Here is a 12,496-nt window from a genome sequence, read left to right on the forward strand (position 1 = left end):
GAAAGAACAGAAAACGGATGCTTCATCCTGAAGCAGCAACTGGATTCAGCAAGGACGTCTAATCATGATTCCTGTATCTAGAAAGATGTCTATATACAATTTAAGCCTTTATCATGAATTTATGAATGGCTTTCATGTCGCTCGTATGGGCAAATGCTCATTGGTATTTATAAACCATGCCCAGGGATCTCGTGATCCAAGGAAGTTACTCATATTCACCACCAAGACAAGTGGTGTACTACAAGGACCAAATATTCAAAGCTAACGAGCTTTTATTTAAACTGATCTTGTACTGATCACTTGACAATCAAGGAGCATGCTAGCGTGGACTATACTAGCAAGAATCGCAAAGGCTCTACCAAGTCAAGGAGAGAGCAGGACTTGGGTAGAAATATGAAGCATTCAAACAGTAAGACCCATGTAGAACTGACTCGTCATTGCCCAGTATGAGGGGGTATCTGCTCCGGTGGTAACTGCTCATGAAAAAAGTCAATATCAACCAAGCAAGGTCATCAAGGTTACATATATATAATCTACGTGGAATTTTAGAGGAAAATATCACAAGTTTTCTTGATTATTTATAACATGCCGGATGCTTATTTGCATAATATGTACATTCCACTTCAGATATTAAGCTGATATTTAATGTACTAGGCATTCTTAGTAGTCATATATTGATCTAGATTCACAGAGGGAAGACCTTAGAAGGGCCTTTCAAAGACCAAAAATTGGCAAGGTCTTATACAGCAGTCTCCAAGATCACTGAATTTTGTCATCTCTGCGGAATGGCTCAGAAAGACCCCTCGAAGAACTTTGAAAGACACCTGTCCTAGAGATCTTTCAATGGTCTTTCAGAGATGTCTATGCATCAAGTGATCCTTCAGAATTCTTTCCATAGACTTTGCCTGGTCTTTCAATTATCTTTTGATGATTTTCCAATGATCTCTCATGAGTCTTACGGTAATCTCTGAAAAAAAATCTCGAGAGACTGCCGGAAGATCATAGAAAGACTAATAAGAATTTAGAAAGTTCATTGAAAGACCACTGAAAGGCCAGCAAAAACAATTTTCCTGTAAGACCGCTGAAAGACTGTTTTGAACCGTTTCAAAAAGTTTTGGACTCACAAGGATCACAAAGACCATTGAAAGATCTATCAGGAATCGTGAAAGACATCAGAGATCTTTAAAAGTTAGTTGAAAGATCAAGCAAGTTTTATGGTCTTACAGCAGTCTTTCAGAGCTCTTGGTCTCTTTGGAATGAGGGTTGAACTGTTTGTATGAGAAAAATACAAATTTCTGGGTTGTTTTTTTTCATCAAGGATGCTTATAATTATATATGCAAATGATGTAGATTTGTTTACATTTTTTTATTTGAAGAATTATTAAATTTGTAAAGATTATCATGAACTTCTATTCAATTTATATTGTTTTCCGCACTTGATTTCCAAATTTGGGATTATTTTCCTCATTTGCAAATTTTTATGGCTAATTTGCATAAAATGCAAATTTTGTGATTTTCCTATGTTTGTCTATTTAATGGCTTTTAATATGGTGTTAACTTCCTGTAACATAAGGCATTGCCATATTCAAATTTCAATAGATAATCTACTTGCATTTTTTAAGGAATGTATCACCAGTGTGTTTTCTTGAATATTTATTACATACTTATTTCCATAATATGCAAATGACACTACAGAAACTAAGCTTAATATGAATCTATTCAACGTCCTTAGTGATAGCAGCATGTAAATTTCAACATTATTGAAATTTTCAAGCAGTCAATGAGAGAAAACTCACAATATCTTGACAATTTTCCATATAAGGATGCTTATTTGCATATTATGCAAATGAGGTAGATTTTTTGCACTTTTGATTAAAAACATTGATTAAAGTGATTTATCATGAATTTTCGCTCAAATAAAATTGTTTTGGACGCTTAATTTGTAATTTTTGGACTATTTTCCTTATTTTTCTAACTTTTTACGGCTTATTTGCATAATATGCAAATTTCATAAATTTCCAGTGCTTGGATTTTTTGGGACTTTTAGTATGTTGTTCAGGGGACCTTCCTGGAAAGCACTGCAGTGGAATATCTAGTGTTGCAATTAGTGGTGGGTCAAACCCTATATTGACTGGACTATAAATGTATGTAAGCCGAACCTGCCGAATGAAAATATCTCCCTCTTTCGATGGAATTATACATACATAACGCTGTCAAGTTGAAAGGTAGGTGGGAATACTTACCTTCTATTAATAGAAAGTTCCTACTTCAATTCACAATAGTGTGCTTTTACCATTGTAGCACTACAAGTAATTTGTATCGAAATGCACAGTTGGCTTCGTTGTAATGCGATAGTTCTTGTGGTGGTGATTTAATTAGTTATAATATTTAGAGATGGCTGAGAAGTGTGAATCAGAGAAAGCTTCTTCACCGAACCTGATATGTCCGTTATGCCTTGATATATTTGTCCAGGCAACAATCCTGACTTCATGTGGACACACATTTTGTAGGCGATGTCTCAAGAAATACGATCTAACCCACCAGGACCTTGATCACATGGTCTGTCCTCTCTGCAGGGAGATCACCAAGATGTCCGGCAACCGTGTCGATGATCTCCGCCTCAATGTCTCCATCAACGGATGCGTAGACGATTACCACTCCAAGTGTGGAGGGATGAATGCTGTCCTTGAGATGTGCCAGAAATGCACCACTTGCAAGTCTCAGAAAAACGCTGTGTCATTCTGCAGAACATGTACTTTTTACATGTGTGATAAGTGCTTGAATTCTCATCAACAGCTTGTAGTGATCTTTGGAGATCATGAGATTGTATCCATTGATGATGTTATCCAAGGGAAGGTTAGCATTGGTCATTTATTCGAGAAGTGCTCCATCCACAAACAAGAGAAGAAGGATATGTTTTGTGAGGATTATAAGGTCCACGTCTGTCACAAGTGCGTACTTGTTGGTCATAAAGCTCATGAATTCAAGAACCAGGTTGACTTTGAACAAGAGTTGCGACAGAAGGTAATTTTATTTATTTAATAAATCATTGTGTGAAAAAGAACACTGAATTGAATATTGACAACTGAAAATGATATTCATGCCGATGATAAAGAATGATAAGAAAAAACGCCTTGATCGGTGAGGGGTAGGGAGAGGGGATGAGGAGGAGGAGCGGGAAGAAGGATGGGGAACAAGGCAGCACCTAAAGTTTGGCTCCCATGAATCCTCAACTGTAGAAGAACAACGAAATTGAATATTGATGATGATGATGATGCTGATGATAAAGAGAGCTAAAAATGACTTTGAGAAGAATAGGAATGATCATGCATGTAAATAACATTAACGGTAATTGAGGACAAGTTCAACCCAACATAAAGTTGATTTGAATAAAAAGAGAAAATTCCAACAAGCATATCACTGAAAATTTCATCAAAATCGTATGTAAAATAGGAAAGGTACGACATTTTAAAGTTTCGGTTAATTTCACACAACAGTTATGCACATCCTGGTCAATATGCAAATGATGAGACTTTTTACGTCATCCATCGACTTCTTTATGTTTGTATTTTATATGAAGTATTTAAATTTTATCATCATTGTCAAGTGAAACAAAGAATAATTTAATTCCTCCCTGAACTTGTGGAATTAGCATTATTTAATACTACATGTATAGGGTTTAGTCAAGTCGGTCCCTGTGGTTATATCTGTAAAAAATGAAATGTTGTATAATTCAAACAATAAAAAAAAATAGTGAGTGAGGGACATCGGCAGCTGTCTCATTTGCATGTCACTGAGTTGTGCATATCACTGTTTTGTGAAAAATACGCGAAACTGTCATTACCTTATCATTTTACAACCGATTTTGATGAAATTTTCAGCGTGATGCTAGTTTGATTTTTTTCTTCTATTTATTCAAATCAATATTTTCTGGGGTGGACTTGATCTCTAATATATATAATGGTATTAAAGATAGAAACGTTAATTTGAAATGTAAGGTGTAATAAAAACAATAGGTGATGATAAAAGATATAGAATCAAGTCGCAAACTTTGAATACTATAATGTTGATAAATGTATTAAAACTTTTACTCAATGTTTACAAGTGATGTCAATATTTATCGGTACCCTACTTGATCTGCTGGACTTTTCCATTTACCTTGAACACGGAAATTATTTGCGAAGAAACTTGTTGTATCTTCTGGCATGAAACCTTGGAACTCACTTTCACAAGCTTTATGAAACAAGCCTACAATTCATAGCATTAAAGCAATTTCATTAACACCCCTATTATTCAGTCTTCTTATGATATTTTGATGATTTTCTATTCTTTCTTATTCTTCCCCCACTCTCTCCCTTCTCACTCCCTTGTCTCTTTTCATTATATCTACCTGTGCAACTTTGTATTTTGTTTGTTTTTCTTTTGTTTGTTTTCCTTCACTTGTTTTTAGCCTGTTGTTTTCTTGTTTTCTTTGTGTTCTTGTACCGTACTATTATTTCCTCCTCTCGTAATGTTTTATTTCGTGTGTCCTCTTCAGTTTATGTCATATCTTGTAATATTATTCAGCCTTGTTTATGTCTTACTTGGGAGAATACGATAAAAAACTAATAATTTAGGATTTATATCTAATTTCTACAACAAAGATAAGATGATATGTTTAATATAGATATTTAAATTTTTAAAATCTTGTATCAATATGTTTTATTTATTGAAGGAAACCTTTACTTTGAAATTTTGATGAAATTTTGAAATGAAATAAATTCGTAATCAATCAATTAATTAATTGCCTTGGCCGAGTGGTCTAAAGCAGTGGCGTACCTAGGATTTTCCACAGGGGGGGGGGGCAAAACCGTCCTCCCAAAAATTTGACTAGCAAGAAAAAAAAGGTCTTCAATCACAAATAAAGGATTTCGTACCAGAAAAAAGGTCTTCAATCTCGTCCGGGGGGGGGGGGGGTCAGGGATACATCTTTTACATGGATTGTGGCTAGTGGTCTAAAGCGCCTGGCTATGCATGAATAGTCTGGGGTTCGATCCCGGCTGCGGCACCTATGCCCCTGAGCAAGGCATTTAACATACAAAGCTCTTTTATCCTGCATTTTAATAAATGGATATGCTATATGCATTATTGGTAGCTTGGTGTACACTTGTTTGCTTAAAAAAATCAATCTAATCGATCGATCGATTGATCGATCAATCAATCAATAAAAAAATGTATTGTTTCTGATAATTAGCCTATTTAACGTACCATCATTAATATTGTTAATATTGGTGCATAATGCATTTCTTCCTATTATTTTTTTTTTAATGTCAGCCACGACTTTCTTTATAATTAGTGTAAAATGACATGAAATAATGGGGTTTCTTTTACTGATTATCGTATGTAATTCTGCAGTAGCTATCTTTTTTAATAGTTTGCTATTTGCTATTATTATTATTATTATTATTCACATTTAAGGAATATTTGCAGATCTAAACCGTTGTTTTTACTATTCAAAATTTCATTCCTTAGGTAGAACACCTTGCCCAGCGCTGCTCTGACAAGAAAACAGAGCTGGAAAAGAACATTCAACACATAGAAATACAACGTGACGAGGTACACACTGCAGTGCAGACACTACTAGATGATGTCAGGCAAGCTTACAGTATCAAGGCCAAGGAGCTGGAAGAAAATCTTCGAAATCTCACCGACCAAGTAAATGCCTTAAAGCATAGTTTTGATGACGACCTCAATGTCTTGAAGTCAAAAGATCGTCAGAGGATCAAGAGTATTTGTAGTTTAATTACTTTGGTAGATAGTGACAGACTGAGTCATCTTGAGACAGACACTCTATCTGCTCATATCTTGCTTTGTGAGGAGATGGATGCCATGCTGAAGGAGGCTACCGATCACACTTCTGCGTCAGCAATCACGAAGAAAGCAAAGGGGAAGAGATTCAAACCAGCAGATGATACTCGTCTTGACCTCGGGAGCATCGCAGAATATACTGATCATTCTTCTACAGCAGCCATAGAGAAGAAATCACAGGAGAAGAGGTTCCAACCAGCAGATGATACTCGTCTTGACCTCGGGAACATCGCAGGATGTGATATCAAGATAGAAGTCATTCATCGTGTTAATCTACGGTCAGTTATGTTCGGAATGACACGGTACTCACATGACAGTGTGGGCATCGTATATGGGGTGTTTGCACATGGTAATGATATCATTGATTCAAATGGTGGTAAGCAGCAGTGTAGTAACATACTCAATGACGGGAATTATAAGGATCTTGTCTACCAACAAGACGGATCTTTATGCGTATCGCTTTTCAATACTAATGAAGCCTACATATACTCTCCCCTTGGCACCAGGAAGGCAACAATCCACGTGAGAGATGGTACTAATGATCTCAATGTTAGCAGAAGTCAATCAGATGAAATCATCATTACTAACGGTAACAACCAAGTCTATATCTATGACCCGACAGGATCCACTCTTAAACACACTATTCAAACAAAGCACGAGACGGGGCAGGCATCTACCACCAGGACGGGTTTGATCATCACGAGTTCATGTAATGCCAATCCAAGCATGGTTACGGTCTATGACAAGGATGGGAATGCTGGTGAGTCTTTACAAGCTGTTAAGGGTGTCTACCTGTATGCTGCCGTGGATGAGCAGGACAGGGTGTATGTAGCGAGTGTTGATAAGAAGAATGGTAGCGTCGTGATCAGGCTCTATTATCTTGATGGTCTGAACCTGAGGGAAAGAGTTGTTTTCAATACACTTCATATGGGATTAGGTTATTGGGGTTACTTGGTCTCCCTTTCCCCAGACATGCTCGCCTTTGCTTGTTGGGATAACTTATATTTCTTCAAGGTTTCACTGTAATCCAGATTATCTCAACCATGCACCTACTACCATGTCTCAACACAATGTTACAAATAACTCAAACAACGCTGTCTACTATGTGAATCGCACAATAGTTGTTTAAACAGTTTTAACAAGTATTTAAAATTTTAAACAATCATGCTTAAATTATTGATAATTGAATCTTTACCTTGCTGTTTAAGATTTTGAACACTTGTTTAAAAGGTTTAAACAACTAATGTGCGATTCACATAGTAAACAACGTTGTTTTAATTATTTTTAACTGTGCATGTACATGTAGCATCATTTTCTTTTCAAATTAATTTAAATTCAGTTTTCTTTCCAAATATTCAAACATGTACAATACAAATCCTTGTCATTTATACATATACATTTATATTCATGCTCAATGATATAGATAATAAACCAATTCATAATGTGAGGCATAGAAGGGATATAACTACAATATTCTAATGGGCACTCCAGTCTAAAATAGTAGCATCTGAATATATATGATGATAATTATAGTATAATTGGGCAAAACGCTGAAAATTTCATCAAAATCTGATAAAACAACAATTTGTAAGTTTAGCGATATTTTGTGAAATTAGCTATATGCACGCAATGACCAGTGATAGGTTGGCTGATGATGTGTGGTCCAAACTTTCTATTTTCTTATTTCATTACATTAAATCACAAGCCAGGTATGTGTGTAAAATGATGATAGCAGTAACCATTCCTATAACAATTTTACCAAAGTAACACAATGCTTAAAATATCCTTGTCAAATTTTGGTCAGGTTTCCAGTGTTTTGTTTGTCACTCTTAGCCTGAGGGCCCTTTAGTACTGTATGGATCTACATTTTCTAATTTCTTTGTGTATATAGAGTATGTTGGTGAGGAATATTTACTGAAATGCTAATAAAACATGATTGGTTGGTTGTTGGTAAACATCCAGGGAACCGACGGCTTAAGGAGGCTCTTCGAGGGACCTGATAATAATTTCGTATACCAAAGGGCTCTAGCACTCTAGGTCTATATATTTTTTATGTATTATGTGCGCCATCCCCATAGTCATATCTGACTACAGTATAATGCATATGTGTTTTTTTATACTGTTACATATAAGAAGAATTGTAAGAGCAATTACATTAATTTATTTAGATATTTCCTCTTCAAGGATAGCCAAGAATGATTAAGAACATTCGAGAACGTGTGTGTAAAAGCTTTTGTTAAGCAGGCCTCTCCCTCTTTAAAGGTCAAGGATTATTGTTATTTCTGAATAGAGATTACTTTACAATAGAATTGTATTGGTAGTGGAAATGAACAATAGCCTTAGCTATTTTGTTGACACATGTTAATTTCACCGAGGTCATTCAAGAGTCTTCCAGAATGTGATTACTCCTGAAAGAAGGAGAATGTTCTTTTAAAAGACAATACCGGAAGCTTCCTTAATAGTGAATACCAGAAGCCTCTAGAATAGTGAATACTAGAAGGATCTAGAATAGTTGTAATTAGTATAAAGCTGGCATATTCTTCAAGGACTTCATCATATCATATTAGATCACTTCATCATATCATACCAGATCACTTCATCAGATCAGAGCTAAGAGTTTCACGCCAGACTTTATGTAAGAACAGACTTTATTTCCACCTGGAATATTTATCTTCTGTGGAATTATTTGCACACCATCAATGAACTGTTTGCAGTTATTTTGAGAGAGGAATTCTCAGTTCTCATCGAGATCATCAACCTGTTTTAATGAACACTTTTCAACCCATGGATTGCTGAAATTGACGGTTAATCATCATCAACATCGTCTTCACGGACATTTCAACTCATTACAGTGACTCTTGTTATTCATCGTGCTTCAACGTCAGTTTCATCACCGCCATCATTGTGAACTTTTACTTTTCACCAGCCAACTTGGACTTTTATCAGGATACTTTTATTTGGAATACCGTAATTGCCAGAACTGTTTTTAAGATACGTAAGACCATTATCATTTATGATTTTTTGTGTACACTTAATTATTTCCTGTAATAAAAAAGAGGAAATTAAACCTAAATTTTACTTGTTATTTGTTGCAGTATCGTAACAAATAATTTTGGAGGCTTGTCCGGGAAACGAAAACCAAATTTGTACAAGCCAATTTGAAACTAAAACCAGTTGTCCGGGAAACGAAAGCCAATTTTCACAAAAAGCCAATTTGAAATTAAACCCCAATTTGGAAACGAAAGTCAGTTCGAAACAAAAGCCAATTTGAATTGGAAACATTTTGGAATATTTTGGAAAGTTCTAGAATATACTGTACTGTGTTATTACTTGTATTTGTTTATATTCCACCATGGCTACATCTGATGGTGAAGAATTTCTTGCAATGACAGAATTGTCATATGATCATTTGAAGTCACTGAAGAAAGATGATTTGATAACAGTTTGTGATCATTTGAGTGTATCTCTAGTCCCAGGTTTAAAGAAGGCAGAGATAATTGACTTGTTAGCTAGTCACATGAAGCTTACGAAGGAGTCTGAAATTTCTGTTGTTTCAGATGATGCTCAGATTCAACTGGCAAAGCTTGAAATGGAAATGAAAATAAAAGAGAATGTTGAGATAGAGAAAATCAAACTTGAAAAGGAGGAAATCAAAGAAAACATTAAAAAGGAAATAGAAATGGAGAAGATGAGATTAGAGTACCAGTTGAAATTGAAAGAAATGGAGTTAGCTCTTGCAAATGTTATCTCCGCTAAAGATAAATCTCCCCAAGGCTTAGATGTAGCGAAGAACATTCGCCTTGTGCCAAGATTTGATGAAGAGGGAGTTGATACGTATATTGTGTCATTTGAAAAAGTGGCCAAGAGACTGAATTGGCCTGAGGAATACTAGACTCTTTTCCTTCAAAGTGGTTTTGTTGGAAAGGCTGCAAAAGTCTATTCTTCGCTCTCTGAAATGCAATCATGTGACTATGCTACAGTGAAAGAAACAATTCTCAATGCATATGAGTTGGTACCAGAAGCGTACAGACATAAATTTAGGAACATGCAAAGACAATCAGGCCAGACTTATGTTGAATTTGCTAGGGAACAAGAGATGATGTTCGATAAGTGGTATAGATCACTGAAAGTTGACAAAGATTTTGTTCACCTTAGGGAAGTTGTCCTCCTAGAAGAATTAAAAAAGAGTCTTCCTTTTGGCATTAAATCTCACTTAGATGACCATAGAGTTACTGAAGTCAGTAAAGCAGCCATAGTAGCTGATGAATTTGAGGTCACACATAAAGGTAGTGGAGATAGGCCTTTCAAGAATTATTGGAAAAAGAAAGGTAAAGGGTCATTTGAATCCCTCATTAAATCTGGTGAGGGAAAATATGCAAGCAAGGACAAAGACACTAATAAGAATCAGGCTAGTGGGGGCACAGAATCAACCAAAAGGTCTGAAAGTCGTAGTTCCAAAATTTGTACTCATTGTCATAAACCGGGACATTTGAAAGAATCATGTTGGAAATTGGTTGGTATGCCAACCAAAGTTAAGAAAGAGATGAATTTTATCAAGCAAACAAGTGTTCCCTCGATGGAGTTTGTCCCATCAGAGCCCAATCGAGATGTTGAGAGTGTTTCGCTGGTATTTGCTGATAAAGTCAAGCAGGTTGATGAAACCTTTAGAAGCTTTTTGTATGATGGTGAAGTATCCCCTTGTTCGACTGGTGCTGCTGGTAGGTCAGTGGTGATCCTTAGGGATACAGGGGCTGCACAGTCCCTGATGGTGCCAGGGGATTAGGCTCTTCCTCCGGAGAGTTCAGAGAATGCTAAAGTCTTAATTCAAGGTGTTGGCCCAAATTTCATGTCGGTTCCTTTGCATAAGGTCGATTTAAGGTGTGACCTAGTCCCGTGACTGTTGGTGTCGTTCCAGAATTACCCATGGAAGGTGTTGATTGCTTGTTAGGTAACGACTTGGCTGGAGATATAGTTGTTGTATCTCCAGTGGTTTCGGAGAAACCCGTTGAGGTAACTGAAACTGAATTGTTGCAGGAAGATTTTCCAGGGATTTTCCCGGATTGTGTTGTTACTAGGTCTCAGACTCGTAGAGCTGAAAAGGATGATGCGGAATCTGCTGATGTAGAGGAGAGTACTGATGTCTGGTTAGCTGAAACCTTTTTCAATGAGTTGAATGGGGATAGTGTGGAAGGCTCTGTTGCTAACAATGATAGTTTGTTTAGTACATCCTCCCTTGTACAGGCACAACAGGCAGACCCAGAATTAAAAAGCTTGTCACAGAAAGCATGTTCTGAGGCTGATAAGGTTCCTGAGTGCTTTTATGTCAAAGATGGCATTTTGATGAGGAAGTGGAGACCTCCCCGGAGACCAGCTGATGAAGATGGGTGTATAATTCACCAGGAAGTAGTTGGCTCATGAGTTACCTATGGCAGGTCATGTCGGTATTCGGAAGACAGAAGATAGAATTATGAGGCATTTCTATTGGCCTAAGATGCACAAAGATGTTGTGCATTTCTGTAAGACATGTCATACATGTCAGTTTATTGGTAAGGCAAAGCCTTCTATCAAGCCTGCTCCATTGATACACATTCCTGCATATGATGAACCTTTTACTAGGGTTCTTGTTGATTGTGTCGGACCCTTACCCAGAACGAGGTCGGGTCAAGGATTTCTCCTGACGATTATGGACTTGTCTACACGTTTTCCAGAGGCGATACCTTTGAGGAGTATCACTGCAAAGACAGTGGTACAGGCGTTAGTGCAGTTTTTCAGTTGGTATGGTCTGCCTAAGGAAATTCAGTCTGACCAAGGGTAAAATTTCATGTCAGGAATATTTCAGCAAGTTATGAAGGAGTTGGGAATTAAGCAGATCAAGTCCTCTGCTTATCACCCACAGTCCCAAGGAGCGTTAGAACGCTATCATCAGACCCTGAAGACCATGATTAGGGCTTATTGTGAAGACTATCCCGATGACTGGGATAAAGGGATCTCATTCCTACTGTTTGCAACTAGGGATTCCCCTAATGACTCAGGTTTCAGTCCATTTGAATTGGTCTATGGTCATGAGGTTAGGGGTCCCCTAAAGCTTATCAAAGAGAGGCGTATATGATAAAGGAATGCTAAACGTCGCTCAGTTTGCTCTTTCGTGTAAAGATATAATGAGGACAAGTTTAGAAGAAGGGGGGTTAAGCGTAAAGTTTAGAGAGAGGACTTCAAAAATGTAAACCGTTTGATAATGATATTTTTTGCATTTTTGTACACGGTAGCAGAAGAAATTGTGTGTGGGGGAGGGGGTGGGGGTGTGTGTGGAGGCAGTGGCGTAACTACGAGGGGATATGGGGGGCACGTGCCCCCCAATCGGTTGGCCAAAAAAAGGGGGAAAGGGAGAAAGGAAAAGAAACGTAGTGGGGAAAGAAGAAATTATGTTCATTATAAATGTTACATTACATTAGAAGCATTTTTTCATGTTCAGGATGATGATGTAAACCTTCTAGACTATGTGTCAAAGTTTAGAGAAAGGCTCTCAAAAGCTTGTGATGTGGCTAAGGAACACTTGAAAGAGTCGCAGGGAAAAATGAAAGCTCAAGCTGACAAAAATGCAAAAGAGCGAAGTTTCAAGCCTGGAGACAAAGTGTTAGTGTTGTTGCCT

The 12,496-nt window shown here is 37.0% G+C and overlaps 1 protein-coding gene across 1 annotated transcript; it reads left to right on the forward strand.

Annotated features, from left to right (window-relative positions):
• The first annotated feature begins 2,394 nt into the window (after positions 1-2,394).
• Positions 2,395-6,873, forward strand: LOC121427386. Its single transcript, XM_041623750.1, has 2 exons — positions 2,395-3,024; positions 5,512-6,873. Exons 1-2 carry the CDS (start codon positions 2,395-2,397, stop codon positions 6,871-6,873), a joined length of 1,992 nt encoding a protein of 663 aa, XP_041479684.1.
• The last annotated feature ends 5,623 nt before the right edge of the window (positions 6,874-12,496 follow it).

Source organism: Lytechinus variegatus, chromosome 14, assembly GCF_018143015.1.
Source record: "Lytechinus variegatus isolate NC3 chromosome 14, Lvar_3.0, whole genome shotgun sequence".
Classification (NCBI taxonomy): domain Eukaryota; kingdom Metazoa; phylum Echinodermata; class Echinoidea; order Temnopleuroida; family Toxopneustidae; genus Lytechinus; species Lytechinus variegatus.

Coding starts and splice junctions, on each gene's coding strand:
- LOC121427386 (XM_041623750.1), top strand. CDS start 2,395: ATGGCTGAGAAGTGTGAATCAGAGAAAGCTTCTTCACCGAACCTGATA. Junction 3,025..5,511: donor AACAAGAGTTGCGACAGAAG/GTAATTTTATTT, acceptor TTCATTCCTTAG/GTAGAACACCTTGCCCAGCG.